Genomic DNA, 26,298 nt, shown 5'->3' with positions numbered 1-26,298 from the left:
TTTTTTTTTTTTTTTTTTTTTTGCATTACAGTAATAAGAATTTGGGTGAAATGTACTTAAATTTATAAAAATATTGTCACAATGTGAAATTTTAAATTAAAAATAGGTTTAATTTTCTTTAAGCAATATATTTCCTATTTCTTTCTTTTGATTTTGGGGTGAAATATGACCCGGACGTGTTAGATTCACCCATGAAACAGATCTTCACTCCCTTTTGTAGCAAAATTCCCAGGCCAAACAGTCTTTAAGATTCCAGTTGTTAATGTTGGCCTGTGCTGTTATTTACTCCTGACCTAAAAAAGGGGAAAAATAAAGGGAAAAAAGGCTAAAGCCATTTGTGAACATCGTCATGTCTCTGTGAACTGCCTTACAGTGAAAAGAATCAAATACAGAGACTTTGTTTCTTCAGGAATGTATTTTTTATTTTTTTTATTTTTCGCCAAATTATCCCTTGTTTCAATTTGAAATGAATCTTGGAATAAGCGTCAACCCAGACTAACAGTAAGCATGTATTTTGCCATAAAATGCTTCTTGAAAAATTCTGATATGCTGAGAACACAGAATAATGACACTCAAGATTGTTGAACAAGCGATTAAAGGTATTACATTTTCTTATATGAAGTCCCAGGGTCCAAAATAACCCTCTTTACTTTACTTTTTTTTTTTTTTTTTTTTTTTTATTACATGATTCATTATTTTATTCATTCTCAAAAATTCCCCTTTCTTGAATGGCTATAATGAGGGCTTGTGTGTGTGTCTGTGAAAGTGTGTACAAGAGACTCAATGGTAAGTGTGATTTTGTTGAATGATGATTGTTAGTGATTGTTGTGTGCGTGTGTGTTTTCCTTTTCTTTTTTCTAATAAAGTGTAAAAGAATAAGATATTAATTTTTGTGATTGAACTATAAAGATTATTACTTGTAAGATATCAAGAAAATGAGAATTGTTTACTTATGGTATATTTTGTCTCAGAGCACGCTGATAAATTAAAGCTATATTCATTTGAGCTCTGGTCTCATTGGTCTGTACACGTGTGTGTGTGTGTGTGTGTGTGTGTGTGTGTGGGGGGCTCTTGTTTCACCTCTAGATGTCGCTGTTTGTCAGGATAAAGATTCAGCAAATCGAAGCCAGCAAGCAGGTACAACTAAACTGAATATAATTTTGAAGAAAAAACAGAACAGTACATAGATAATCTAATCAGAATTGAGAGCTAGAACTTTTTTTATATAAATTTATAATATGTTAAAAAATCAACATTTGTTAAATCGTATGAGGGTTTCTGCAGGTGTCTATCACAAATTGTAGGCCTTAAAACGTTTTAAATTAGAACAGAAAAAATCTTAATTTCATAAGGTTATGGCATAACATTTTTTATTACTTTTTTTCCAATACAAATATCTAAATATTCTTAAGTCAAGATGGATTTACTTGAGATGCAAAATAAAATATGAAGTCTTGTTTTCTGGGGAACTGAACAATATAAAATGAGTTTAGGCTAAAAACAAGAACAAACATCTGTAAATATCAAACCTGTTGAATTAAGTTGATTCTTCTGAGCCCACTGGCAGATATTTGTTTTTGTTTTAGTCAAACTTGCAACATTTTGATCAATTTTTCATAAAAATTCTTCTCTTGTTGTTATTTGCACTGGATAAAAAGACAAACATACAAATAAAATTTTTTGCATACTGATTCACTTTTTGCAGTGTGAACAGAGGCGTTTAGGTTAAAGTAATGGGGAATTGTTCAAACTTTGAATTGTTGCTAATACAAGACATTTACGATTAAAGACCATATTAACATATTGATCCATTCAATTTATTCCTGAGATTTCTTTACTTGGTCTTAAAAGAGTCTAAAATTTACCTTCAAGAAACCTTCAGAAATCCTGTCAAATGTTGTCTCTGAGCAAAATGTCTAAGTGTTACGTTAAGAGTGTGTGGGAGTTTTTCCATAAAATTTCCATGTTGGACATTGGCTGAAGAATCAGCTCACAGCAGCTGAAGGTTTGTATGTTTGGCGTGTCAGATGTGGGCGGGCTGGGCTGAGAGTGCAAATGTCTCGCCCAGTGGGAGGATCAGCTCTGTGTGATGTGCTTCATGGGAAAAACTGCAGTAACACCACTGTGTGTCTCACAGACAGACTTTACACACTGTGCACAGGGCCAGATCAGCTGGACGCTTCAACACCACGGTAAGACCTCAACTTACTGTAGAATAGGAAAAGAGCAGAATTATTCAGTTTTACAAGCTGAATAATAATATTATGTCTTCTACTAAGACTCTTGCTATTGTTTCCTGATCTATTAGTTTCAGTGGAAACCCTAAGATGTGTTTGGTGTGTTTGATGTATTTACAAGTTCAATTAATTAATTTAAATGTTCATTTTATTTATTTAATCATTTAGTTACTTTTTTCATTTTGTATATTAGAATTTTTTTATTATTCATATTTTTTTTCTAAAACTTACGTATTCACTAGTACTGAATTTTTTCACTAGTCATTAATTTCTTGTATGCATAATGGACTATATATATTCTATGGACCTCTGGTTTGAAAAGCTTGTTAAAGCAGCACTGATTTCATGCTGTTCATTTCCGCTACAGTACAGTAACTTTGGAATAGGCTCAAAGTAGTACAGTTTACATTTTCTATAAAACAATGACAGTTTCATTGGACTGTGTGTGTGTGTGTGTGTGTGCGTGCATGTATGGCACCCCAGGGGCTCGGCAACAAAGGCAGCATGAAAAGTGAGTTATTTTTGTCCGGAATACAGGCAGTTCTCACACACACACACCATATCTCTCTATTTCTCACCAGTATTAAGATGGAATTTGCCCACACTTCTATGTCCCTAGTGTCTTTTCTCATTCCCAGATTTACAAACAGCACTGTGGTGATACCAATCATACCATGCTATATTTAAATACACCATATTAAATGATTACCAAATTAAAGTACAATGTACTTTCTATCCTAAAACAATCCTATACCCAGCTCTACACTGCTAAATGTGGACAATTAGAAGTTTTAAAACAATTTTAGCTTTAAAACAATGTGGGGTGGGGTGGGGTGGTGGGGGACTAAAATACCACTATGCTTACTCATCTGATATCATCAGTTTACTGCCACAGTACCTTTTTAAGAGTAATATGTCTTAAATGAATACTTGTATAAATATAACTTGTTTTGCACCACTTGATATTCCCTTGAAAGAACAAAGAGTGAGGACCAGATCAGTTAATCAGCTTTAGTGTTTGAAAACATTGGTTTTGAGACTCAATCCACCAAAATAGTGACTGCTCTGAAACTGTAGTTGACCTGAAGGGAATTGTGGTGCTCATTGCTGGTGTACATAAATTTAAGGGGTTGCAGTTTTGTGGACACTCACTGTTTCTGAGTAAGATTCATGGAGCCACAGTTGTCGAAATGATGAATAGAAGAGCACTTTCCACTACGGACAGGATTTACAGACCTTACCGTAACTTTAACCACTGGATCTGCATTGATTAATGAGGTTTAAAAACTTGTGGAAATTATTTTGCTGTCTCTCTCCTGAGTGTTAATAAATTAGTTGCACTTTCTTGCTGTTGAATGCTACAAGAACTACCCAGGAACTCAGTGAAGAACTCTAGAAGTGGAAGACATTACAGGTCCTTATGAAGGTTTTGTTTTTTGTTTTTGAAGGTTATGAAAAATCATGAATTATAGCACGCTTAATTTGACTGTTTTTAGCTTTGGTAATTTAAAGGCAAAGTCCACCCAAAATGAAAATTCTGGCATCATTTACTCACCCTCATGTCATCCCAAACCTGTAGGACTAACTTTCTTCTGCAGAACACAAAAGAAGATATTTTGAAGAATTTTGGTACCCAAACACTTTTGGTTCCCATTGACTTCCATTGTATGGACCAAAATAATTGGGAACCAATACTGTTTGGTTACCAACTTTCTTCAAAACATCTTCTTTTATGTTCTGCAGTAGAAAGTCTTAGAAGAAGGTATTTTGAACAATGTTGGTAACCAAACAGTTTTGGTTCCCACTGACTTATACGAACAAAAATATGATGGATGTCAATGGGAACCAAAATTGTTTGGTTACCAACATTCTTCAAAATATTTTAAGGTTTGGAACGACATGAGTAAATGATGAGAGGATTTAAATTTTTAGGAGGTCTATCTATTTAATGTGGTACATAATTTAACAGACGTTAACATAAACTGTGACTAAAAACACACTTTTTAAAATTCTCTATCATTTCTAATTGGGTGCACAAACAAATATGCATAAAAGTCTTCCAATGGGAATACTTTGGTATCCAAGAGTAAATGATCTTTTAATGGCACTGTCATTTAAAGGTTCGGAGTCCAGAGGTACATCATCACCTCCACAGTGACTTATTAAGTATGTACTATGGGACCACATGCTTGCAAACAACATTTGCATAGATTATGTATTTGATCTTATGTTTATACTGCTGCAGCCTTTTTAAAGAGCCATTTTATTTGGTTTCGTTGTAATGGCAGACATGGATGGAACATGGCATTATGGGAAGGCGCCAGTGAGGTAAACATGATGCTTGTTTATAGAGCAGGGTAAATATGGCTTGTAAAAGAGTAATTAAGACTAACATTGGTATTCATTCTCTATCCGCAAGCCAACTGCGGTGTCCGCACTCGCACGCCTCGGTTTTTCCAATATCTAAGTGCATGATGTCACCAGTGACTTCCAGGCGTACAGTGAGTTTGGCACCAAACGGAATAGTTTCCACTCTTATCCAGCAAACACGTCGTTATGGGGTCTGACCGGATGGGTGTAAATGGAGGTGGTGGGCTGTGACCACATAATGTTTTTGGTCGTTCTCCACGAGTAACTGGCAGAAATGTTGGTCTTCTAAGAACTCCATCTGGTTTTTCTTTGCCTGGAGAGTGGAATGTGCCATTTTTAGGCAGAAAAATGTCTTTGTTTGCCCTTTTTTGAAACCATCAAATTCCTCCCGACCATGGCCCTGACCACAGTGGCATTCCCACAGGGTGGTACAGGGCACAGAGACAATAGCTGGAGACATGCCAGTGAAGAGCACTAGGCTCGCAGACACACACTGTATTCTAAAAAATGAGCTCTTCAGACAACTTTCATAAAAATGAAGGCCACTATTTAAATGACTTTTTTGTTATATTTGTCTACTTAAAAATTTTGATTAATTATATTCACTTAAATTGACTTACACCTCATGTTGTGTTCTGGTTATTTTGACCAGAAGAGGATTTCCTTTTCCCTGAAAATGCTAGTTAATGGTATCACTTTGGACTAAAATTTACTGACTTTGCTCATACAGGGTATAACAACAATTTTTTGTTTAAAAAATTAAGCTCCCAGCCTAAAATTGCTACTTTCTTCTTTTCTTTCAGTTAGTACAGGTTTTGCATTTGTTTTTGAAATTGCCTGATCGTAGGCCTCATTGATCTGAGCTTATGCACTAAAGACTGAATCCAAGATTTGGTGATAATGTAGAATAATGAGATTTATGATTTAACAGCAATTCAAGAGGCTGCTCATTTTTGTCTAGGAACACCAAATTAGGTAATGGATCAGCAATGGTTTCAGCACAGCACAAGGGTTAAAATGTTAGCTTAGCTTGATTTAAATGTTGCCATAATTGGAGTGTTTTTGCTACAGAAAATTCATGTGGTACCTCCTTCTCATGTGGTATCTATCTCCTTTTTCTTTTTGGGAAACTTTTTTTTACGTTTGGAAATATATCATTTTGTTTCAGTGAAAGTGTTTTATTGTGCAGTGCAGGTTTATTGCAGTATTTCAGTGTGAGTGATAATTGCCCATGAAAAGCTCGCTGCCACAGGGTGCTGGTTGCCCGTGCATTGTTATGCCTTTTCTAAGGTACACTGTAATTTTAGTATTGCTTATATATTATTAAAGTATTTATTAATGTTTTGAATTAGCTTTCATTTTTATATTTTCAGTTTTCATTTTAATTTTAGTTTAGTTTGCGTTTTTGTTTTAATACATATTTCTATTTAGTTTTAATTTTATTTGAGTTTTAGTCATTTTAATACTTTTACATTTAGGTTTCAGTTAGTTGCCAAGACAACATTTCTAATTTATATTTAGTTTTTTTAAGTTTATAATTTAATATTTATATTTTTCAAATATTTTATATTTTTATATTATACAACGGTTGTTAATCGTTTTAGATAAGAACACTTGGTTTACATTAAAATTTATTCAGCAGACATTCACATTTATCCAAAGTGATCAACAACTGAAAAAAGCAACCTTTCAATTTAAAAATGGGGGAAAAGTTTTGCATTTTGGCCTTTCATTTAATGCCTGAAAACATTTCAAAGTGAAAGTTTTTGAAAAAGATATGAAACGATATGAGAAATGCAAAACTTTTCAAAACGCAAATGAGAAACTTTTCCATTTTTAGTACATCATTGTTGTGTAAATGTACCCTAAGTGGCTGCGCTATGCATTTTGCAAATGACTGTATTGAATCTTTCTCTTAATGTTGAAGCATTTGTGAAATTATTTAGTTTGTAGTGTAAAAATCTTTTGAATCCTTATGTAAGTATAAAAACATGAGTCCATTATATTTAGCACATGGTTGTGTTACCAGTCAAATGATCCTGAAACAGTTTAGTGTCTAAGATCAGTTTAGATGTACTTTCAGAATGCATGCAAGACCGGATAAGGAAAGCAATGCATTCCTTTCTCCTCACATTATGAAACCTGTCTGGTGTTTAAATATGTTTAATAAGCATCATATGATGGTTGTGCTGTTTGCTAAACAGCAGAAGTTGGCTCTAACACGTCCCATGGCAGGAAGACACATTGTTCTTAAGAGTAAACAATCCTCCCAAGATCTCAGCCAAGATATTAGACTCAGAATTAAATGTCTTTACATACCCCAAATTGGTATTTATTCTCCAGACTGGAATTTGCACAGTTTTGCTTTAATTACTGTTTGCTTCATTTCCCAGAATTCTTCATTTTGCTTGTCTCATTTTTATGTTATTCATTCCAAATCTTTCTCAAATTCCCAGTCTGACTTTTTCAGCTATAAAATTTGTCAGAAATATGTGACCCTGGACCACAAAACCAGTCTTGAGTCGCTGGGGTATATTTGTAGAAATAGCCAAAAATACATCGTATGGATTAAAATGATTGATTTTTCTTTTATGCTAAAAATCATTAGGATATTAAGTAAAGATCATGTTCCATGAAGATATTTTGTAAATTTCCTACTGTAAATATATCAAAACCTTAATTTTTGATTAGTAATATGCATTGCCAAGAACTTCATTTCGACAACTTTAAAGGTGATTTTCTCAATATTTAGATTTTTTTTTTTGCACCCTCATATTCCATATTTTCAAATAGTTGTATCTCGACCAAACCATACATTGGTGGAAAGCTTATTTATTCTACAAACTTACAGATTGAACATCTGTCAGAAATATGGGAATGCTAAGTTTAATTACGAGTTTACACGCAAGTGGACATTAAGCAATTTTGTGGTACTCTAAATCTGGGTTACATTTAAAATAAACACACAAACAACACATTTTAATGTGTGGATGGATTCATTTAGAATGACTTCAAAATGAAACAAAGCTTTAATAACATTGACATTTGGCCCGCAGGTGTTCAATAGCAATAATTTCATTGGCACATAAACATCAGGAAACAAATAACTACCAGAGCGCACACACGCACTTAACCAGCTGGTTAATTTTCCACACACTGAACAATGGGGTTGGAAACTTTTGCAGTTGCTGAACAACATGTACTATGTGCTTCAATAAGTGTGAGTGATTTTGTGTAAAATTAAGGATTTATTATATTTTCTTCTCATAACACATGGTGCACTGAAAAAGCTTGATTCCGGTACATTGAATACCTGTGGAAACCACATTCAAAGAAAGTTTTTGTTGTTCTAATGTTTGGTTTTACAGACCATTTAGCAGCGTGTTTCTTTGGAGACCTGCGGCTTAGGAAATATATGAGGTAGAACCAGAACAGAGACGCCTTTCCTGGATTTGCCATTGCATGGGGTCTTTGAAAGTCTGTACTGTTTTTGGATGGGCGGCATCAAAAATCTAAGATCATCTTGTTGATAAAGTGTGTGCATGTGGATCGGAAAATATTACTTGTTATGCAAAGTTGTTAATCTTCACTTTGTGGAGGCAGGTTTAATCATGTGGGAATGCTGTGGAATTTATTTGATTAGTTTTTCACCGATGTTCTGCTTTAGATGGCAGGCTTAAGTAATGGAGAAAGTTATGTAGCATTATTTGGAAAGAAATCAGGTTTGATTTTTAAAGATAAGGTAAGGTAGTTAAAAAGAAAAAGACGATAAATTTAGTTTGAAATGTGATTAAAAAACAGTTTTTGTTGATTGAACGTTAGTATAGGTGGTTTGCTTTGAAATGCAGTTCAAATCAGATTTTTGTTAATGTCTGTCAGTCTTGTCAGTTTTGTCAGTCTGTATGATGAGATCTGATTTCATGTGGATTTTTTTTTTGTCATTCACTGTTTAACTGGTTGCAACCAGTTTGTATTTAATTAATCATATTTAAGAAAAGTAGTGTAAAAACTGTCAAAGTGATTTTCAAACGTTTTTTTTATTATTATTTGCAGCCCTACTGTAATTCTAGAAGCTTTATAAAAATATGTTTTTTTATAAAAAATGTGAGGTCTCTTGAGGTCAGTGTCTTTTCCATTCAATCATATCGTGTAAAGTAATACTACGGCTCGACTCAGACGCGCAGACACTCTTTTGTGAGATGCTGTCTGTTAAAATTTGACATGTCTAACATAGCGAGACACACAGACTCTGGTATGTTAGTGTAGTGGGAAAGTGTCACCTATGATCTGAGAACTGGGCTACTTGGAATGATTCCCACATTCCCTTCATCTTTCTGCGTACACTATACATTCCATAACACTTACACATTAGTCTCTCTTACTTCTGTATGTGTGAGAATGATTTATTATTATTTGATGGATGAGTTGGACCAGTCAGACAACTGATTTGTGAATCTTTGTTTTGTTTTGTTTTGTTTTGGACAAGTTAGTGAGCTGCTTTAAGTGTGCTTTTTGTTTTGTTTTGTTTTGTTTTGTTTTGTTTTGTTTTGTTTTGTGTTTTTTGTTTTGTGTGTTTTGTTTTGTTTTGTTTTGTTTTGTTCTGAGTTAGTGAGCTGCTTTACGTGTGCTTTTTGTTTTGTTTTGTTTTGTTTTGTTTTGTTTTGTTTTGTTTTGTTTTGTTTTGTTTTGTTTTGTTTTGTTTTGTTTTGTTTTGTTTTGTTTTGTTTTGTTTTGTTTTGTTTTGTTTTGTTTTGTTTTGTTCTGAGTTAGTGAGCTGCTTTACGTGTGCATTTTATTGAATTGAACTGAAATTAATTGAAGTTGAATTAAATGAAACTTAACTGAACTGATTTGGACCAAATAGTGAACTGCCTTAAGTATGCATCTGTATTTTATTTCATTTGATTTTACGGATCAGTTAGACCAGACAGTGAACTGCCTTAAGTGTGCATCCTGTAAACTCCCTCAGTGTTGTGTTTTATTTTTATTTTACTTTATTTTTGTTTTAATTTGTGTGCATTTTTATTTTATTTTATTTATGGAGGTGTTGGACTGGATGTTGGAGTAGAACTGCTTTAAGTGTGCATTTTTATTTTTATTATTTGATTTTTATTATGGATTACTTGTACATCTTTATTTTATTTTATTGTTTTATTTAATTTTTTTGCATTTTATGAATCTGCTGGACCTGATAGAGAACAACTTTAAGTGTGCGTCATATATGTAAACTCCCTTATAGTGTTCGGTATAAGTGGGGGTTATTTTATTTTATTTTATTCAATGGATGAGTTCAGTAGTGTTTGAAAAGCATCCCACCCCATGATGTTGGTTGATGTCCAGAGTGAGTAGAGCCTGAACTTAGACAAAGAAGTAGTTCTAATATACAATATTTACTATTGTGCCACATGGTTTGGTCACTACATAATTCCCATATTTCCATTTGTGTTATTTTTTTGTGTTAGCTGTGTTGTCTTAACTAGTACTGCAAAATGTGGAAAAGAATATGACAGTGTGTCCAAACATTTGACTGGAAAACCTCTCGATCCTCATGAAGGAATGTTCTGTTGTTTATATCAAGAGTCACTCAGTGTCTTGCACTGCACTGCTTTCGTCATTTCTCAACAAAACCAATATGGTTTTGGGGGAATGTAAGCATGATTCATGCTTCCAGTTTACAGGGCCGTTCGCTCATTTGGGGGTGAGAACAGGATGTGAAAGAGGGGGAGACTGCGCTATCACTGTCATAAAAGGGAGTTCTGATGTTTTCTTACCCCTGGGGAGTTTTACATCTCATTAGATCCGCATGTTCTACAATCAGAAAGACTCCCACAAAGAATGCCAGAGCAAAGCAGGAATTACAGTGGGACAAGAGATGCAGGCAGAGAAAAACTACACACTTTATGGAGTTCGCCATTTACATCGAATCGTACGTTTTTAAACAAATGGTAAGGGCCATTTAGGTGTTCAACCATCTTCATTATGAGCTTGATTCCCCCAAAATAATCAAAATAAAATGTTAAAAGGAATTAAATGAAGTAAGAGAAGCAGCTTATTGTGATAATGACTGGTTAAATGTACATTATTCTGCTTATTTCACAACTACCATATAAATTTAAACAAACAAAGATAAATAAATAAATGGTCATTAAAATGTTCATATCAGTATAATTAATTTCATTAGATGAGAATTAAATGAGCACAGTGTTTGTGTGCCAGAGTTTTAGTACAAAATATTGTGTGTGCATCTTTATTTAATTTTATTTATTAATGAGTTGGACCAGACGAAATGCTTTAAGTGTGCATCTTTTCATTTTATCGTATTTTATTTTATTTAACGTAATTTTATTTCATTTTTAGAGATTCGTTTTAAGCATTTTATTTTGTGATAATGTCTGGATAAATATTGAAATATTAAAATTGAAATGTTCATTATGTGAGAAAAAAAATCACTGACATTTTTCTAATGCACTAAATGCGGGTTAAAATCTGACTAGTGCATTTGTTAAATGGTTTTATCCAAAAACACTTAAAAAATCCCATATGATCTTAAACAGAATATTTCATCAATACATGTTTTAGCATGTTCTGCATTGACTTCATCCCACCTTATATGTTTTCTCATTGAATATCCAGTTTTCTCTGAAATGCATCACTTTACAGAAGTTAAATTGGATTGTGAATGGCATTTCAGATTGTAGAGAGCAGTTAGAGGAGATTTGTTGCGTTTTCAGTGTGGGAATCTGTTTATTCTCATGCTCTCTCCGGGACACATACAGTTATGATCACATATTTATCACACACATATAGAATGACCACTTGTTTCCCCACTGGATCCTGATGACCATCTTATCCATTTAATCAGAGATAACAGACTAAACTCAGATCCCTAGTGTGTCTTTTGGCAGACTCTCTTGCTCTCTGCCTTACTCTCATTCTCTTGACACACGCAGAGTATTTCATTTAAATTTACACCAGTCGTTTAATTAGAAACCTTCAGGCCTACTGTGATGAAAGATTTACCACTGATTACAAATCAAAACAGATTCATCTTTGATTACAGGCTATATAAATTGCTCGGCACTTCTTTCTGATGTGGCAAGACTCTCTTTAGAACAGCTCACAGCTAATTACTTAATGACAACTTTCTTTAAATCTTGTTTTGCTTTAGGAATTGAGTGCATCTCAATCTGTTGACTGTGCTGCATGAGTCAGAGAGGAGCGGAGCGGAGCGTCATGTCAGAGCCGTTCGACTGTGACAGCTGTAAGGAGTCTCTGTACGGCAGGAAATACATCCAGGTGGATGACGTTCCCCACTGCGTCCCCTGTTACGACCGTCTGTATGCAAACACCTGCCAGGAGTGCAAAGAGCTCATCGAACACAACTCACGGGTGAGTGCTTTAGTGATCAGCATCTATGGGATTCATAAAAGGTTTTTTTTTTTTCAATTACATTATGATATAGATAGATAGATAGATAGATAGATAGATAGATAGATAGATAGATAGATAGATAGATAGATAGATAGATAGATAGATAAATAGAGTATATAAAGTACCTTGGAGTAAAATATAAATACTATGAATTTTAGTATGGTATATTTAAAAAAAAAAAAGTTATTATTCAATTATTTTACCCAAATAATTATATAAAATATTACAGAATATATTATATATTATTTACATTAATATTAAATAAATTTATAAATAATATATATGAATATAAAACATTTTTATTTCATGTTTGGACACATACACACTTACATATTTGTAATAATTTATAATATTTATAAGAACCTTTGGAGTACCATTTATTTTACTAGTTAATTAACACATTATATTACATTTAAAAATGTGTGTTTGTGTGTGCATTAATTAATATATTATTATATATTTTAATTCATTAATATTTATTTATATTTATTAAAATCTAAAATATTCAATCAATTTTGAACATTTTTAATACATCTGAGTACCAATTATTTTACCTATAATTAACACACACACACACACACACACACACACAGATATAGATATATATATATATATATATATATATATATATATATATATTATTACATACTTTTATATTTTATGTTATTTACAATTTACAATTATGTATATTTACCTTGAGTACAATGATGAATGAATTTCAGTACTTAGGTTTTCAAAGTACCATAATATTACCATGTGATACCATCACTGTATTCCATGGAACCTCCACAATACTTTTTGTATGGGTTTAAATGCCTTGTAGTACCGTGTAAATATTATGACAATCATATATTATCATGGTATTTTTCATATGGTTTATATCTGATACCAGCACAAACTTCCATGGTATTTTCAAACACAATTGATTGCATTCCGTCCACTTTTATTATAATTAAGTGTTTGTGTTCATATTTTGATTGTTCTTAAGTGAGTTTACACACGGAGGAATAAATCCACTACACCATTTACAGGTGATGCATATCATTCGTCATAGATTTGCATCCTCACAGCTGGTCACGGTCAGAGCAGTGAAGCAGACGGCCAATGAAAACAGAGCAGGCCACAGACGCCACAGAGCGCCGCACACTGTCTGAGTTATAGATCCACTGGGAGAAATACACACTACATAAATACTAATACTCGCTAGCTCCTTCTTGTTTTCCTTCCTCCTCCTTCATCAGTCATCTGCAGACGCGATGATTTATGGATCATTTGGCTAAAAGGACATCATTTATTATATGACAGGTTTAACACAGTTTGAACTGCTCTGAATCAATCACATGTGAAGGACTGTTGGGTCTCACAGAGATCCTTATCATGGATTATGCATTTTGAGGTTGAATACAACCAAGCTCAATTTAGTTCAATTCATATGTATTTGTTTTGTTTTGAATTTGATTCAGTTTCAGTTAGATTTCTTTTTGAATCTGATTCATTTTGATATAGTCCAGTTCTTTATTGTTCAGTTGGCGTTCCATGTAAATGTAATGAAATTGAATTTGATTCACATCTAATTCATTTCGATTTGATTTGATTCAGCTCAGCATTGTTAAACCCTATTATACAACCTTATTAATGCAAAGGCAGTGCCAGTTTGATTCAGTTTCATTTTGGTTTGACTACGATGTAATTCAGTCAGAATCAGTTTGATTCGGTTATATTTGTTGCGCTTTGAATTCCATCTAATCTAATTTGATTCAGCTTCAATTTGATTCACTTTTGAAATTGTTTCTGTTTTATTTGACTTGATCCAGTGCAGTGCATTATTGTTAATTTGGATTACCATGTAAATGTAATTATTTTCAGTACCATAGTTGGCTATGTGATTTCATTTGATTCGATTTCAATTTGATTCACATTTGAGTCTGATTCATTTTGATTTGAATTGATCCAGTTCAGTATTGTTAAAACCGATTTTATAATTCAAATATATTATACTCTCAAACCTATTTTATAATTCAAACATATTATACAATGCTATTAATACATTGGAGTACCGTGTAAATACATTGGATGGATTTCAGTATCAAAGTATCTGATTTAAATTGATTCACATTACAATCTGATGTATTTTGATTTGATCTGATCCAGTTTGATCCAATACAGTTTTGATTCAACATCTGTGAGAAACAGCAAACCGTCACTAACATCAACAGGTCTAGTGTACATGGAGACGGTGAGATCTGTCAGATCTGATTTCTCACATCTTTACTGGAAGGCCTTGAGTGTGTAAAACACGACAAGCTTCTGTTCTGTGTTCTGTATTAACAGCCGTCTGATCTTTGAGAGCTTGGATCAGTGGCTGGTAGTAAAGCATGTCTTTTTATTGCGTAAAGGTCTCAAACCATTCCTTTCATGGTAGTGGAAATGACAGAGAACAGCAAGATCTGTTTTGCTTCAACTTCCTGCACAAGCAGCTGCGTCAACTCATTTCACCTTTCGTTCAGCTGTGCAGGGACCATTGACCCACAGTTCAATGATGTAACTGATGCAATGGAGTAAAATGCACATTTCTATGGACTAACAGGTTCTAGTAGCCTGAAAGCAACATGCCATGTCTACTTTCTCCAACTGTCCAGGGTATTCAGTCTCATGCACTGTTACAAGCGCTAAACTAAATTCAATAAACCAAGTATTGCATGCTTTAAAGAATTAATGTCATTTATATTTGAACTGACATACAGTATGTATATGTTGCTGTGCTGTCTGTGTTCAGGAGCTGTATTATGAGGACAGGCATTATCACGAACACTGTTTCCGCTGCTCGCGCTGCAGACGTTCGCTGGCGGACGAGCCGTTCACCAGTCAGGAAGATGCCCTGGTGTGTAACGACTGTTACTGCAATGAGTTTTCATCTAAATGTGTGGCCTGCGGGAAGACTGTGATGCCAGGTACAGTTCCTAAACACATGCATATGCTATTTCATACACACTACCATTCGAAAGTTTGGGGTCAGTAAGATTTTTTTTCTAAATTATTATTTTTTATTCAGCGTCTATGCATTAAATTGACCAAAAGCGACAGAAAAGACATTTATAATGTTACAAAAGATTTCTATTTTAAATAAATGGTGTGATTTTGACATTTGTATTCATCAAAGAATCCTTTAAAAAAAAAAATCACAGTTTCCACCAAAATATTAAGCAGCTCAACTGTTTTCTGCAGAAGCTTGTTTCTTCCATTGAATAAAAAATGTAAAAAGGTAATTGCGACTTTCTTTCTCACGAAGGCATGTTTACATCTCGCAATTATGACTTTTTTCTCAGAATTGCAAGAACGTCTATAAACTGCATGAAATAAACTCACAATTCTGTGAAAAAAAAGTAAGAATTGTGAAATATAAACTTGGAATTGTAAGTAAAAAAGTGAGAATTGTGTGATTTAAAAAAAAAAGTTGGAATTACAATAATACAATAATTCTGTTGTGGAAATGGGCTTCCACAGTTTTCAACATTGATAATAACAAAAATGTTTCTTATCATCAAATCAGTATATTAGAATGATTTCTAAAGGATGACACTGAAGCCTGGAGTAATAATGCTGAAAATTCAGCTTTGCATTACAAGAATAAATTACATTTTAAAATTTATTCTAACAGAAAACAGTTATTTTAAATTGTAGTAATATTTCGCAATATTACTGTTTTTACTGTATTTTTTTTTATCAAATAAATGCATGAGACTTCATCAAAAACATAAAAAAACCTTACTGACAGTAATATCAGATAGATAGATAGATAGATAGATAGATAGATAGATAGATAGATAGATAGATAGACAGATAGACAGATAGATAGATAGATAGATAGATAGATAGATAGATAGATAGATAGATAGATAGATAGATAGATAGATAGATATTAGACTAAAAGTTAATCATTTCTTTCAATTGAATTAAATTGCAAACAGACAATCATATTCGCTATTGTGTGAACGTCCCAAGCATCACAATTGTCTTGCATGTAAAGACCACAAACATATACACAATAGATATGAAACCTTTCAGATGTAATCCTTCAGGAAATGAAGTTGAAGTGTTTCTCACCCTGCCAGTTAAAGCAGAAACTGAGTTAATGAGTTTTGATTGGGCATCAGGGTGCGGCAGTAGAGATGTGACAGTGTGATTACAGACACACTCAGCTGAGAGAGAAAGCCTCCGGCCACACTCGCGCACACGCCTGCAGGCCTGACGCCAAAAACTCGGGCATTACGTTACCCATAATTACACTCCGCCGCCTGCCTCTGCCTCTCTGGAGCTTTTCGGAGAGAAATAAGAGACGGGGAAAGTTCTAAAAAGGATAAAATTACAAACTGAAAGTGGCAGATCTCTCCTCCCTCGTTCATTCAAAACAGACCGGCCGTCTCAGTTCCCCTCTGGGCTCATTTTCACGCCCATTCTCAGTCATTATACACCGATCAGGTGAGCCGTTTTCCCACTAAACCTGTGTGTTGCATCTGCACCTTATATATTTCCAGATTCCACATGCATTTTTAATGAAATACCAGCCTACGATTTTGGCACACCTCAAACAAAACTCCCACACAGAAGGGCTTTTGTAGATCTAGGGCAGTTCAAATGTACGCATAGTTGTGTGGCGTGACATCATGTGTGGCCTTTAGTTTTGTAGTTGCTAGTAGTTACTTATCGGACATGATCAGCCACTCGCAGCGTAGTAAAAGCACTTGTAGTGAATAAACAGGTGAGGCTGTTTTTCAGAGGAAATCCATTGCAGACAGGTAGAAGCACATTCACTGATTGTGCAATGATGCAACAAGCTAAAACATATGAAAGCTATGAAATAAGGTTTAGCTCTGAAATAAAAAAAATAAAAAAAGAAGAATTCAAAATGGCAGTTTTATGGCTTTCAGTTTATGTCTGTTATGTTTGAGTCTAATCTAGATGCTAGTATTTTTACTATAGTATAGTATTTTTAAATTAATTTTAGTATTAATTGATTATAATTTATTAATTTATAATTAATTTATTTATTATAGTATTACTATTATATTGATTCTTTTAGTTTGTTTTAGCTTCTATTTTTATATTTTAATTTTAATGTAAGTTTAGTAGTTTATTTAGGTGCCTTGTTTTTTTTGTAATATTACCATTTAGTTTTCATTTCATTTCAGTTTACTTTTAGTAATTTTAGTACTTCCACGAAACTTATTTTCAGTCAAATTTTCATTTTAAATTTAAGTTTAAGTTTGTTTATATATATATATATATATATATATATATATATATATATACAGTGGGTACGGAAAGTATTCAGACCCCTTAAATTTTTCACTCTTTGTTATATTGCAGCCATTTGCTAAAATCATTTGTTCATTTTTTTTCCTTTAATGTTCACACAGCACCCCATATTGACAGAAAAACACAGAATTGTTGACATTTTTGCAGATTTATTAAAAAAGGAAAACTGAAATATCACATGGTCCTAAGTATTCAGACCCTTTGCTCAGTATTTAGTAGAAGCACCCTTTTGATCTAATACAGCCATGAGTCTTTTTGGGAAAGATGCAACAAGTTTTTCACACCTGGATTTGGGGATCCTCTGCCTTTCCTCCTTGCAGATCCTCTCCAGTTCTGTCAGGTTGGATGGTAAACATTGGTGGTTTTTAGGTCTCTCCAGAGATCCTCAATTGGGTTTAAGTCAGGGCTCTGGCTGAGCCATTCAAGAACAGTCACGGAGTTGTTGTGAAGCCACTCCTTCGTTATTTTAGCTGTGTGCTTAGGGTCATTGTCTTGTTGGAAGGTAAACCTTCGGCCCAGTCTGAGGTCCTGAGCACTCTGGAGAAGGTTTTTGTCCAGGATATCCCTGTACTTGGCCGCATTCATTTTTCCCTCGATTGCAACCAGTCGTCCTGTCCCTGCAGCTGAAAAACACCCCCACAGCATGATGCTGCCACCACCATGCTTCACTGTTGGGACTGTATTGGACAGGTGATGAGCAGTGCCTGGTTTTCTCCACACATACCGCTTAGAATTAAGGCCAAAAACTTCTATCTTGGTCTCATCAGACCAGAGAATCTTATTTCTCACCATCTTGGAGTCCTCCATGCGGGCTTTCATGTGTCTTGCACTGAGGAGAAGCTTCAGTCGGGCCACTCTGCCATAAAGCCCCGACTGGTGGAGGGCTGCAGTGATGGTTGACTTTCTACAACTTTCTCCCATCTCCCGACTGCATCTCTGGAGCTCAGCCACAGTGATCTTTGGGTTCTTCTTTACCTCTCACCAAGGCTCTTCTCCCCCGATAGCTCAGTTTGGCCGGACGCCCAGCTCTAGGAAGGGTTCTGGTCGTCCCAAACGTCTTCCATTTAAGGATTATGGAGGCCACTGTGCTCTTAGGAACCTTAAGTGCAGCAGAATTTTTTTTGTAACCTTGGCCAGATCTTTACCTTGCCACAATTCTGTCTCTGAGCTCTTCAGGCAGTTCCTTTGACCTCATGATTCTCATTTGCTCTGACATGCACTGTGAGATGTAAGGTCTTATATAGACAGGTGTGTGGCTTTCCTAATCAAGTCCAATCAGTATAATCAAACACAGCTGGACTCAAATGAAGGTGTAGAACCATCTCAAGGATGATCAGAAGAAATGGACAGCACCTGAGTTAAATATATGAGTGTCACAGCAAAGGGTCTGAATACTTAAGACCATGTGATATTTCAGTTTTTCTTTTTAATAAATCTGCAAAATGTCAACAATTCTGTGTTTTTCTGTCAATATGGGGTGCTGTGTGTACATTAATGAGGTAAAAAATGAACTTAAATGATTTTAGCAAATGGCTGCAATATAACAAAGAGTGAAAAATTTAAGGGGTCTGAATACTTTCCATACCCACTATATATATATATATATATATATATATATATATATATATATATATATATATATATATATATATATATATATATATATATATATATATATATATATATATATATATATATATATATATATATGAAAATAAGTTTCAGTGGAAGTACTAAAATTACTAAAAGTAAACTGAAATTAAATGAAAACTAAATGGTAATATATATATATATATATATATATATATATATATATATATATATATATATATATATATATATATATATATATATATATATATATACAGTGGGTACGGAAAGTATTCAGACCCCTTAAATTTTTCACTCTTTGTTATATTGCAGCCATTTGCTAAAATCATTTGTTCATTTTTTTTCCTTTAATGTTCACACAGCACCCCATATTGACAGAAAACACAGAATTGTTGACATTTTTGCAGATTTATTAAAAAGAAAACTGAAATATCACATGGTCCTAAGTATTCAGACCCTTTGCTCAGTATTTAGTAGAAGCACCCTTTTGATCTAATACAGCCATGAGTCTTTTGGGAAAGATGCAACAAGTTTTTCACACCTGGATTTGGGGATCCTCTGCCATTCCTCCTTGCAGATCCTCTCCAGTTCTGTCAGGTTGGATGGTAAACATTGGTGGTTTTAGGTCTCTCCAGAGATGCTCAATTGGGTTTAAGTCAGGGCTCTGGCTGGGCCATTCAAGAACAGTCACGGAGTTGTTGTGAAGCCACTCCTTCGTTATTTTAGCTGTGTGCTTAGGGTCATTGTCTTGTTGGAAGGTAAACCTTCGCCCAGTCTGAGGTCCTGAGCACTCTGGAGAAGGTTTTTGTCCAGGATATCCCTGTACTTGGCCGCATTCATTTTTCCCTCGATTGCAACCAGTCGTCCTGTCCCTGCAGCTGAAAACACCCCACAGCATGATGCTGCCACCACCATGCTTCACTGTTGGGACTGTATTGGACAGGTGATGAGCAGTGCCTGGTTTTCTCCACACATACCGCTTAGAATTAAGGCCAAAAACTTCTATCTTGGTCTCATCAGACCAGAGAATCTTATTTCTCACCATCTTGGAGTCCTCCATGCGGGCTTTCATGTGTCTTGCACTGAGGAGAAGCTTCAGTCGGGCCACTCTGCCATAAAGCCCCGACTGGTGGAGGGCTGCAGTGATGGTTGACTTTCTACAACTTTCTCCCATCTCCCGACTGCATCTCTGGAGCTCAGCCACAGTGATCTTTGGGTTCTTCTTTACCTCTCTCACCAAGGCTCTTCTCCCCCGATAGCTCAGTTTGGCCGGACGCCCAGCTCTAGGAAGGGTTCTGGTCGTCCCAAACGTCTTCCATTTAAGGATTATGGAGGCCACTGTGCTCTTAGGAACCTTAAGTGCAGCAGAATTTTTTGTAACCTTGGCCAGATCTTTACCTTGCCACAATTCTGTCTCTGAGCTCTTCAGGCAGTTCCTTTGACCTCATGATTCTCATTTGCTCTGACATGCACTGTGAGATGTAAGGTCTTATATAGACAGGTGTGTGGCTTTCCTAATCAAGTCCAATCAGTATAATCAAACACAGCTGGACTCAAATGAAGGTGTAGAACCATCTCAAGGATGATCAGAAGAAATGGACAGCACCTGAGTTAAATATATGAGTGTCACAGCAAAGGGTCTGAATACTTAAGACCATGTGATATTTCAGTTTTTCTTTTTAATAAATCTGCAAAATGTCAACAATTCTGTGTTTTTCTGTCAATATGGGGTGCTGTGTGTACATTAATGAGGTAAAAAATGAACTTAAATGATTTTAGCAAATGGCTGCAATATAACAAAGAGTGAAAAATTTAAGGGGTCTGAATACTTTCCATACCCACTATATATATATATATATATATATATATATATATATATATATATATATATATATATATATATATATATATATATATATATATATATATATATATATATATATATATATATATATATATATATGAAAATAAGTTTCAGTGGAAGTACTAAAATTACTAAAAGTAAACTGAAATTAAATGAAAACTAAATGGTAATATATATATATATATATATATATGTGTGTGTGTGTGTGTATATATATATATATATATATATATATATATATATATATATATTGCGACTTTTATCTCACAATTCTGACTTTCTCACAATTGTGAGTTTACATCTCGCAATTCTGAGGAAAAAATGTAATTAGAGATATAAACAATTGCATAAAATATACAATTGTGTGAAAAAAAAGTCACAATTAAATTTTTTTATTCTGTAGCAGAGATGGGCTTACATAGTTTTAAACACTGATAATAATAAATGTTTTTTTGAGCAGAAAATCATTATATTAGAATATTTTTTTGAGGATATTGTCACACTGAAGACTGGAGTAATGGAATAAAATTCAGCTTTGCCTCACAGGAATAAATTATATTTTTACAACATATTCAAACAGAAAAGTTTAAACACTGTAACGCACTTTTAAAAACAGAAAAATATTAATATTTAAAAAATAAAAATATATATGTGGTTTTAACTTGTTTTTTCTTGTTCATTTTGTTTTATCAAATTTATCTTGTTCCAAAAACTTTTAAGATATTTTAACTGGAGAATAAGACAAAAATACATGTTAAGAATTTTTTTGAAGAGCTCCCTTTAGTTAAATGCTTTGCTTAATGTAGGCAATGTCTTCTCACTGTAGACAATGTGTTTAACAGTTTGTTTTATAGATTTATATGAAATGATTTCGATCTTTCAGGCTCCAAGCGGCTGGAGTACGGAGGCTGTGCGTGGCACGAGGAATGCTTTGTTTGTTGTGGTTGTGAGCAGCCCATCGGCGCCCAGTCGTTCATCCCAGATAAGGGAGAGTACTACTGCGTGCCCTGTTATGAGGGACGATTCGCCCCCCGCTGTGCCCACTGCAAACAGGTGCAATGAAAACTGTCAAGAAAGGTTCTTTATTGGCATTGATGGTTCCATGAAGAACCTTTACAAAAGTTCTTTATATCATTAAAATGTTCTTAGAATATTGAGTATTGCGTTTATTAAATTGCCAACCTTTAAATCATATGCTAGTGAATTAATGTGTTTTTGTTGGTCTTCTGTCTTACAGATCTTGGTTCAGGGTGGTGTTACATATAGAGACGAGCCCTGGCATAAAGAATGTTTCTTGTGTACGGGTTGTAAAGTGCAGCTCGCCGGACAGCCTTTCACGACGCAGGGTGAAGATCCATACTGCGTGAAGTGCTTCAGCAACCTTTACGCCCAAAAATGCTCTGCCTGCGACAAACCCATCACAGGTCAGTGTGTGTTAGTGTGTCTCTTATAACAAGACCACTCTTTATTACCAGTCCCTACAGCTGCTAACAGAAACGCTTTGTCAGAAACAAGAGACAGTTGTCACATAACAGGGTCATGTGTTTGGAAGCAGATGGTTCCTTCACAATGTTGAGTCAGTCTGAAATATTTTTGCTTGTTCGTTGGGAACCCAAGAGTCTAACATCCACCGGGTTGTGAACTGAGTCAAGACGGGGTCAATTATCTAGACTGTTTACATGTTTTAATATCTTGACGTGATACTAACCTTAAAGCAAGTTCTGAAAAAGTTGTGTTTGCCATTAAAGAGATTTTTTATTTTATTTACTCATCCTGATTTCATTCCAAACTCATATAATTTAGTATTTTCTGTAGAACACAAAAGGAAATGTTATTCAGAATGTTCATGCTGCTCTTTTGCATATAATGAAAGTGAATGGGGACTGGGGCAGTCAAGCTCCAAAAGTAACTAAAAAAAACACTGTAAAAGAACTATAAAAGTAGTCAAACAAAGCTGTATGACTTCAGAAAAATATAATATACAGGTCGTATATACAGTTTCTATGTTTTTTGATTATTTGTTTTTCCATTTATGGAGCTCAATGCCCCAGTCCCCATTTACTTTCATTTTATCGATAAGAACATTCTGTCAAATAACTTTTGTGTTACAAAGAATGTAAGGTTTGGAATGACATTGAATAAATCATTTTTGGTTCTTACTACACTGTAAGAAAAAAAATCCTTAGAAAAATACAAAGATTACTGGTACTTTTTAGCCAGGATATTATTCAGTAAAGCTATGCAACTTTTTTTTTTTTAAACAAACTAAATTTAAATAATGAGTACATCATAAAACCCTCTTCCAAACTGTGTTTTGCCTTACCCTATCACTATAGTACAACTATAATAATTATTTATGTTTTTATTCCTGGATTTCCCGAGAAATTGCATATTTTCATCATTCGTCCTTGCCCGTTTACATCATATCTGTAAATAGGGGAAATAAGGAAAGGCTACTGTACTACTACTGTATATGCAGTGGAAGTAGCATGAAGCCACAACAGCTAAACCTCGAAATAAAAACAGCGACAGTAGGCCTACCCGTAATAAAACACGAATCAAGATCGTTTGCATAACATCACATTGCTGTGTATTGGCTAGGTTCACAAAACAATGTTAATATGTTGGTATAATGCCAATCTCTAAACCAGTTACCACTTTGGTCTATTTTCCTATAAATGGCCACGCCGAGTTATAGTTTCTCTCAACGTTATCTGATATGAAAAAAATCGTTATACAGCCTTGTGAATGTTGTCAACATTGCCAAACATAGCGTTATTTTAAAACTTGTTCTCAACAAGTCAAAATAATGACATATAAGCTGTTTACCTGCTCATATCCGTCATATCCAGATATCCGTCTTTTTTCACTCCGCTTAGATAGTTTTGATGTTGTTGTGAAATTCACAGCAATAAGGTGATCAACTGTAACCATGAGAACAGTGGCGCGTCAAGACACCAGATTCATCCGCGCAGAATAGTGGAGCCGAAGCACAACTACACAATGCTCTTATGCAGTTAACTTGTAGTTTATGCTTCAACTGCTAGAGGGCCAAAAGTTGCATAGTGCAGCTTTAAGTTACAGACATTTCCTTTACCCTAACTCACAACACTATGCAATACATATTTCAAAATATGGATAAAACATAGATGAATAATCAATATGGAAAATTCATATTAATACAGAAAATTGTGCCCTATTTTTACTGACTTATTAGCGTGTAACCCAGAAACTATTTAAACCATGTTTAATCATGTCCATGGTGTTTAAGAAATTGTAGAGACCACTCATCACAAAAAAATACCTCTGAATCTTTTCCTCAGGTTTTGGAGAAGGGAAGTACATCTCGTTTGAGGAGCGTCAGTGGCATCAGCCGTGTTTTAAGTGCTCTGAGTGTTCGGTGTCTCTGGTTGGAGCAGGATTCTTCCCTGACGGAACAAAGATTCTCTGCAAAAGCTGCAATACCAAATAACCCACAACTGCTTCTTTTAAATGTGCTAAAGCTGTTTGTGAACAGACCTTTGTGTAATATAAACACATTTCTGAAACTTTTGACATCATTTAAACATGAAATGTATGATGTACATAGTACGTTAATGTTTTGCTGTTACATTCTCCCAAATCTGGGTGTTAAAAATTTCTAAACTAGGACATGTTTGATCAGGTTGAAGCGTTTTATGGTTTAAATTATAAACTCAAATCATTTGAACCAAGCATGTGTACACGCCAAAGGCTCAGATTCCTGAGATGTTGTTTTTGTCATTAGTCTTTTTGAATTTACATTTGAGTAATTTTCCATGTGTTTGCATAAACTTCAGGCCTTTTAAATTCCCTCCAACAGCAACATTCCTCAACAGAATTTACATTTGAACAAAACACACACTGACCCACATGATTGTTAATATGTGAATGCATGCATTCAACGAGACATTAAGCTTCAGGACTGAATCATGTAATAATGCATATTGACAGAATATGTTATTGGTTAAACAGTGAATTATTTTAATGCACCAATGCATGCTTTTAATAATTCTCACAAGAAATATTCACATATTAATTCCTATGTGTTGCTTTCAAAAGAATATTTTTGATGATTTTTACAGATGTTTGATGTATTTTTGCACATGAATGCCTTCTGTAAAACTGCTCCTGCTGTTGTATTTCCTTTCATAAAAAATGTTTGTAACGTATATATGAGAACTTTCAAATATCATTTAAGGTTCAGTCAGATTATGTTTTCCAAAAAGCATGGATTTAACTAACTAACGAATACGTTGTTGCAACAAATTCTTAATATTTTTCCTTACTTCAACAATGCATTTCTGTGATTGAAGATGTAAAGTTCAAGCTAATCTGGTATATATCATGCCACCCTAACATTGCACTTTCTGTCTCCTAACGACAGTGGACAAGTTCTCCATGTGAATTTAATTCTAATAACTGCTTTTAGTTATGCTTGATTTTAAATCTCATGTGAAACATTTATTTTTACTTCACTCTTTGCCCCTTTACCAGATGCCAATTTTCTGACAAATGTTTTTCCCAAATAAGGGCACGCAGCACTACAAAATTACGATAGAACATGTAATTTCCTAAAATGACTGATGCCAGAATTACTACAGGTTTCTCACCGCAGAAAGTTGAAGCACAAAGAGCAGGAAGTACAGGTGGTACCTAAGTGTGGGTGTAGTGGTCCCAGCAGCTCAATACTTCAACAATGCCACACCAATCACTGTGATCAGATTTTCCACACACATTCAGTGGAAAATATGGGCTGATGGAGACTGTGATCCTTAAAAGGTGAGGTCTGTGATATTAAGGTTTTCCAGGAAATGTCTTCATGATTTTGATACAAAATATCAGATCAAGTGTCTGTACCTACTCTTAAATGCTTTTGTCTTCACTAACTCCACATTTCTTCTTTATTTTTGCTCAATGTCTTTTAATATTCTGATGTTTTGGTGTTTTTTAGTGGATATATGAACCCAGTTCACCTCAAGTTCTCACAGGTGTCTAGGTGTAGAGAATCACAAATAGAATCACTAGTAACACCAAACACTAGAAAACACTAGTTTTACTGTTTTATTATTTAAAAACAAATGCAGCTTGGTTTGATATTTTGAATCAATCATATACAGCAGGTAAAATAAGTATTGAACACGTCACCATTGTTCTCATTAAATATATTTCTAAAGGTGCAACCCAAGTAATCCATACATACAAAGAAAACAATACAAATAAGTTCCGAAATTATGTTCTGTGTAATAAAATGGAATGACCCAGGGAAAAAGTATTGAACACGCTTACTGAAATTGATTTAATACTTCATACAAAAGCTTCAAGATGCCTCCATTATGGAGAAACTAGTCGTATGCATTGCTCAGGTGTGAGTTTGGCCCATTCTTCCACACAAACAGTCTTCAAATCTTGAAGGTTCCATGGGCCTCTTCTATGAACTCTGATCTTTAG

General features: G+C 34.3%; 1 protein-coding gene across 2 annotated transcripts; it reads left to right on the top strand.

Annotated features, from left to right (window-relative positions):
* The first annotated feature begins 2,061 nt into the window (after positions 1–2,061).
* fhl3b (four and a half LIM domains 3b) lies at positions 2,062–25,019 on the top strand. Of its 2 annotated transcripts, XM_058754495.1 has the most exons (7): positions 2,085–2,192; positions 2,721–2,748; positions 11,776–11,996; positions 14,815–14,989; positions 21,713–21,882; positions 22,067–22,253; positions 24,153–25,019. In XM_058754495.1, the coding sequence occupies exons 3-7, from the start codon at positions 11,811–11,813 to the stop codon at positions 24,299–24,301; spliced, it is 867 nt and encodes a 288-aa protein (XP_058610478.1). In that variant the 5' UTR covers positions 2,085–2,192; positions 2,721–2,748; positions 11,776–11,810; the 3' UTR covers positions 24,302–25,019. The 2 variants fall into 2 exon arrangements, with proteins under 2 accessions (XP_058610479.1, XP_058610478.1); XM_058754496.1 differs by lacking the exon at positions 2,721–2,748 and having other exon boundaries at positions 2,062–2,192.
* Positions 25,020–26,298: the final 1,279 nt, after the last annotated feature.

This window comes from Onychostoma macrolepis, chromosome 19, assembly GCF_012432095.1.
Source record: "Onychostoma macrolepis isolate SWU-2019 chromosome 19, ASM1243209v1, whole genome shotgun sequence".
Classification (NCBI taxonomy): Eukaryota; Metazoa; Chordata; class Actinopteri; order Cypriniformes; family Cyprinidae; genus Onychostoma; species Onychostoma macrolepis.
Note: the sequence above shows the minus strand (reverse complement) of the source record. Positions and strands in the feature narration are given on the sequence as shown.